At 38.8% G+C, this 6,572-nt stretch overlaps 1 protein-coding gene across 1 annotated transcript; it reads right to left on the reverse strand.

The window, feature by feature from the left end:
* Window positions 1–247: 247 nt before the first annotated feature.
* LOC138050599 (galanin receptor 2a-like) lies at window positions 248–2,593 on the reverse strand. Its single transcript, XM_068896915.1, has one exon. The coding sequence runs from the start codon at window positions 2,567–2,569 to the stop codon at window positions 1,586–1,588; it is 984 nt and encodes a 327-aa protein (XP_068753016.1). The 5' UTR covers window positions 2,570–2,593; the 3' UTR covers window positions 248–1,585.
* Between the last annotated feature and the right edge of the window lie 3,979 nt (window positions 2,594–6,572).

Consider the following 6,572-nt stretch of genomic DNA (forward strand, 5'->3'; position numbering starts at 1 on the left):
GCGCGCGAGCTTCAAGGTCGTTGTTGCTGAATAATTTTCATCAGTGCAGAGTTTAGAAGTAAAAAGATAAATAGCGCAGTGTTTTACACTCATCCGGATCTTCTGGATTTTACATAGGGCCGAATGTCTGCTATGATTTTTAGAAGTAGCGTGGTGGTTTAAAACCTCTCAGAAAATGTACGACAAGAAATATTGATTTTAAAAAATGTTAATTTCACGTTAGTCGATAGAGTGGACCTTTGTTTTATTATGTGTTGATAACATTTGGATTCGTCTAAGACACTTTTCAAGCATAAAGAAGAACACTTTGTGAAAAAAAAGGAAGACAATTAATGTTTACATTTAGTTTTTAAGTTAAAGCAAACAATGGTGACATCGCCTATTGTATAAGTTGTCAAAACACGATTTCTCAGTGACGTCATAGATACCTTTGAAATAAATGCTTACCATTCCCTGGATGGTCTCGTATTCAGTAAGGTAAACGTTCCATCTATTTGTGAACGTGTGCACGACTCACCGCTAGTCACTAATCAAATTATCCTTAGACAAAATAATAAGAAATTCAGAACGTCACCACGTGGAAAATTACTTGAAAACAGGTCCCAAGACGCAAGTAAAGGGGGGAAACTTATAACTCTGGTTTATTAACTCACCATTTTCACCCTTGTATTTTAGTACGAACTACGGTTTTACCACTTTAGACCCATTACATTTTGGTGACTCGTTGTGGTGACTCGATAATTATGTCACCACGTGTACATTGCGTGATCAATCAAGTGACAACTTTCCATTTAAATCGTTCAAAAACCGGGATATTGCTCTTACGGACACCTCTCTCTGTGAAATTCCTGCCTCTTCCATGAGCCGCTTACAAGTAATTAAAGTTCCCTTCTCTTTCTCGTAGACGGAACACCGCTTTCAGAAGCAGTCTGTTCTGCAGGCCACTCGACTTGGGACTTGGGCCACTCTGAACACAACATAGCAAAATTCGGCTTCTCTACGTACAGGCCAGCCTTCAACAAAAACAAATAAAACGCAGGTGTCCGCTTCACGCAATCTGTAACACGCTTAAAACCTATCTCGTTAAAATTTCTGCTCGGAAAACAACGTCAGTTGTTCAGAAGTCTCCAGGACACCGTTCTATCTATACATTGGTTTCCTGTGAAATAAATTCCATTTCTGTTAACACCTCTCAAAATTGCTTGTGGAACACAATCCTCTTAGGTGCAATCATTCCCTCCACATTGGGAGAGCAGAGGATATCAGTTGCGTGCCAACTAATGTGACGAGGATTGTAGGTAAAAACGAATTTTACCGGCAACAGGTAAATGATGCACGAAAACTTTGTGCACTAAATTTTCAATAGTTTTTTCAGAACTTATTGATCCATAGTTTTGAACCGCCTGCTCCGTTTGTTTGTATTGAGCTGTCGTGCACAACGCCCAGCCATTGTTCTTCTTTTTTATATCAAAATGATTTTATAAGTGTCTACGTGATGAAACTCCCAATCAGTGCTGTATTTTGTGTTCAGGATTGACGGTTGTGGCGAAATCTTATTTCTGCAAGTGATATCTAATCTCCAATTTCAATCATGGTAACTTGGTGATGATGTGCGTTTTCTGCCGGATACTTTTCTTGAATTTCTAATGTCTTCGTCGAATTTGCAAATAGCTAGTTGGCGAAGACTCAATGTTTCTTTAATGTTCCTATCGAATGCACAGTAGACAATCGGGTTAATGGCCCCATTTAAAAATGCGCAAAACATGGCTATTTGGTGCAAAAGGTGTCCGCTGTGGACACGGTCTGTACCCGACACAACTCGCACGAAGTTCATAATACTGGTCGGAAGCCAGCACACAGTAAAAGTCACTGCAACCAAGCCTGCGGTTCGGGTCACTCGTTTTTTTTTCTTGAAAGTAACAGAAAGCTGATGGGTAAAAACGCTGTCTGGTGATACCAATGGGCTCCCACGAAACATTCGGGCCACGCGAAAATAGCACCAACAAAAAGCCAAGAAAGGTAGAAACATACCAATTACAAATTCCAATGCCTCGTAAATTGTATCCAGCCACTTAATCGGAATGGCATTTGGACTGCAGAGGATCTTGGAATCCACATGTAATATCTCAAACATGTATAGATAAGGACTCGAGACAAAGGCGGAGATGATCCACGACAACAGAATCATTTTCCTCACAAATCTTGTCTCCGTCTTCGGCAGGTATGGACGAGCTAAACTGCGGTATCGATCGAATGCGATCAACGCTTGACTGAAAACAGTTGTTCCTGAAGCGGCAATTTGAATGAATTCGATCATCTTGCACACAGTTCGTCCAAAGATCCATTCATTGTGAAGAACACTGATAAATTCAAACGGCAGCGTCAAAAGACCAACGACCAAATCGGAAAATACCAAATTCAAAATATACTGATACGTTGGGCGATTTTTAAGAAGGAGCCTTCGATATTTTATGAGGACGATGCTTACTGTGAGGTTACCCACTATAGTGAAGGTGGAAATTAAAGCGAGCAGGGCAGCTTTAGAAATGTCCGTACTCGAAAGAGCCATTATGCCTCCTATCCAGTTGTTGAAAGTGGTTATAGTCCACAGCCAAAGCACATCTGCCTCAAAACGGTTAGACAGCACGTATCGCTGATTTTAAAATAGAAGAAATTGATTGCTTTCGAGAAAATGTCACGAAATGTCATCAAAAAAAAAGAGTTGACAGATTTTGTAACCCGACACTTGCAGGCATACTTGCCATAGCTACACTTTTAATTTACTTTTAATGACAGATACTTAAGTGTTTCCTGCAAAAATAACATAGTGTGGGAATCAAGCAGGATTTTAAATGCCATTTTTAAGTTCGCACAAAGAAGCGATTCCTGCCATTTTTGTTGGAATCCAGCCATTGACTGCAATGAGCAGACAGAGAGAGAGAGATCGTTTCCTCTTCCTCTTCAGTTATAGCTTGAGAGAGAATGGTAACAAGAATATCAATAACTATCAAACTGAAAATTACTGGACTATTAAACTGAAAAGAACTGGGTGAAACCATCAATATCCAGTCAATATCCGGAATTTCCCGGGAAATCCACCAAAACGAAAGGAATGATGCCAAATGCGCATGGTCAACATGCATGAGGTTAAACATCGGATTTTACGGATTTAGCGGATTTCACGGAAATAAGCTTCAATAAACCTCCTATATTTTAAACGGAAAAGATGGAAAAGGCGGATTTAGCGGATGTATAAATAGTATTATTATTGTTATCATTTATTATTATTATTATTATTATTTATTATTTATTATTATTATTATTATTATTAATTATTATTATTATTATGTATTATTATTATTATTGGACGTACTAAAACGTGGAAGTCAGGCCACAAATCACTTCCTTTTTTTAGTTTAATTTCTTTTGTATATTGGTCACAGAAGAAAACGCTTTTTCCAATACAATCGTTCTTTAATATCGTTGGCAATACCGCGTTCTAGCATGTTAGTGAAAGGTAAGCCGACCACGTCACCCCTTCTTTTGCTGAATGAGGCGAGTAACAAAAATTGGCGTTGGCATCTTTGTAACACTCCTCACTTCTCCAAAATATTTCGAAACCAAATTAGATGTTCTTGGTTTTCCAAACAAAAGTTGCCCGTCCTTTTTTTGTTCAAGTCAATCAGTGCCGAGATCGGTCGGAAAATTGTAATGTTATGCGGTAAAGTATGTACACCTAGGTAAGAAAATTAAAGTTGACATCTTTTCTTGCAACGTATATAAGAAGCTGCAATTGAAAGCTAAATTACACTCCTACAACGTTTGGGCAAGGATGATTCAAGCAGAGGGACCTTTGCAGAAAACTAAACAGCGCGACCATACGTGGAACTGCACTATGCTTTATGAGTCCAGTTGTTGCCGGTTCTTGTAGCATTATTATGTCTGTTTCTTAATACGCCGAGGACTGGGGGAGCGAGAACGTGGTTCGAGTTGTTCTTGTCAATCCGAATTTTGAGGCATCTCTGACAAAAGCAGTGGAGGAGCTCTCGGCCACCAACACTTATGTCCAGAAATGCACGCAGTCGCAAGAATAACAAATATAACAACTGTGCTAAGGAAAATACCGAAAATAACAATTATAGCAAAAATAACGAATGAAGCAAAGGGCAGAAGCAAGAATAACAATTCTTCAAGGCAGACAAGGAAAGGGGGCCCTACAAATATAACAAAAATAACGAAAATAACAAATATAGCAAAAATAACAAGTCAAGCAAACGGCAGCAGCAGGAGTAACAAGAATAACAAATATAACAACTGTGCTAAGGAAAATACCGAAAATAACAATTATAGCAAAAATAACGAAAATAACAAATCAAGCAAGCCACACAGGCAGAAAAGGAAATGGGGACCTACAAATATAACAAAAATAACGAAAATAACAAATATGACAAAAATAACGAATGAATCAAACGACAGCAGCAAGAATAACAATTATTCAAGGCGGACAAGGAAAGGGGGCCCCACAAATATAAGAAAAATAACAAATGTAACGAATATAGCGAAAATAACAAAGCAAGCAACCGGCAGCAGCAAGAATAACAATTCTTAGGGGCAGACAAGGGAAGGGGGCCCCACAAATATAACGAAAATAACAAATATAACGAATATAGCGAAAATAACAAAGGAAGCAAACCACACCAGCAAGAATAACAATTCTTCAAGGCAGACAAGGGAAGGGGGCTCCACAAAAATAATTTCAATGTTAAAAAGCTCTTTATGCGACATTTGTTGATAACTTATTTCTCTAAAAGTTAACCTGATGACGTCTTTGCCTTTCATAAAAATAACCAACCAGCAGGAATTTGTGCCCTGATAATAAGCTTGTGTTCATATTTTTAATAACGGGCCGACAACCGACACAATAGAAGAGCTTATACATACTAATGAATCATTTTTGCATTTGTGTTGACGCTCGTTTGCGCGTTATTTGTACCCAAGTTTTTGGCGTATATTTGGTTCGCTTATCTCCGAGTTGCATTGTATAATGATCACTCCTGGAATTCTGTATGCTAAATTTATTGGATTATTGGTTCTGTTATTTCGCAATGTTGCGTATTGCTTTTGTTAATCCTTAAAGAGTTGGTGAATGAATAAACAGAAATAAGTAATGTTAGCCGGACTTCATCAGTGATGTAGCGGGAATTATTTTGGCAGGACGCAATGTAAGTACTCCTTGATAATAAACACAAAGGGCACATTAATTAATACAGTTCGCCAATAACACCTACAACGAACTACAAAGTTTTTAGTTTGGTGCAGTGGCTTATAACGTGGCCCTTACTGCGTTCGATAGGACGCAGTTCTAATGCAAACTGAATTGAGATCTTTGAGACACCCGGTGTCCGATCTTCGATCACACTCCAAATTATGCAAATAGTGGTGATTAACAGTATTTAACTCTAAGCACCCATTTTAAATTGTTGCGCTTTCAGTAACTGCGTGGCTCGCATGTTAAGTCGAATTGCTCGCATGTTGACTCGAATATGGACTCGAATGGTTCACAGCCATGGCTCGCACGGCTCGCAAGCGCGCACATTGTCCATACTCGTTTTAAGTCGTTTCAGTTATTAGGCGTAAACCCTCTTTAACATTTTAGCTTTCATTGTACGGTTCGGTTAACTACACTTTTCACGAGTTCGTGTGAACAAAATAGCACTCGTTCACAGATTAAGCCTAAGCGCTCGTTTCAGTGATTAGGCCTAAGCACTCTCTTAACATTTTAGCTTTCAATTCCGGTTTGGTTAATTACACTTTTCACGGGATTATCTCACTGCGTACCGCGTAGCCAGCCTCTAAGCCTAGCCATTTTCAATTCGCAATTGATTTTGACTTGAATACATTACATACTTCAACTTGAATTTATTAGTTTTCGCGTACCGCGTAGCCGACTAGGCAGAACTTTGCTCGAGTGACAGGGTATTCTTCAATTACTCCCAAGAAGGGTTCATATTAAAATGTTTGACGTGCGTGAAGGTGCTTTTTCTCTCTTTCTTTTCTCCTTGTTTTTTTTGTTTGTTTGTTTGTGTCTTCTCCATGCACCGTTGTATAACTACTTTGTTCGGAAATTTCAAACGTCAATGTAACTCGTTTTAGCAACATACGAAATTCGTCACTTACGGACGCTGCGTTCATTCCAATCCTTACGAAGTCCATTACATGATAGCATTTGCAAAGTAGTGTAGTTTTCCATTTCTAAGCCACTAGTGCCAGCTTTGCACTTAGCAACATCGTTATTAGTGTTTTATCATGCCCTTATCTTTTTCCCGCAACTCGGCGATAAGCGAACCAAATATACGCAAAAACCTGCATACAAATCACGCGCAAACGAGTATGAACACAATCGCAAAAATGATTCAATAGTATGTATGAGCTCTTCTATTGTCTTCCTTTTGTCGCCTTGTTTTTGTAAGGCAAAGTCGTCTATGATACAAATAACGTGGCGAATGGAAAATAATTGGCGTACTCGGTTGTCGCCCGTCGTTAAAAATATGTACACAAGCTTATTATAATGG

This window comes from Montipora capricornis, chromosome 6 (genome assembly GCF_036669925.1).
Source record: "Montipora capricornis isolate CH-2021 chromosome 6, ASM3666992v2, whole genome shotgun sequence".
NCBI lineage: Eukaryota > Metazoa > Cnidaria > Anthozoa > Scleractinia > Acroporidae > Montipora > Montipora capricornis.

What these genes read in the sequence shown, in the direction of transcription:
- LOC138050599 (XM_068896915.1), bottom strand. Translation starts at nt 2,569, where the DNA reads ATGGCTCTTTCGAGTACGGACATTTCTAAAGCTGCCCTGCTCGCTTTA.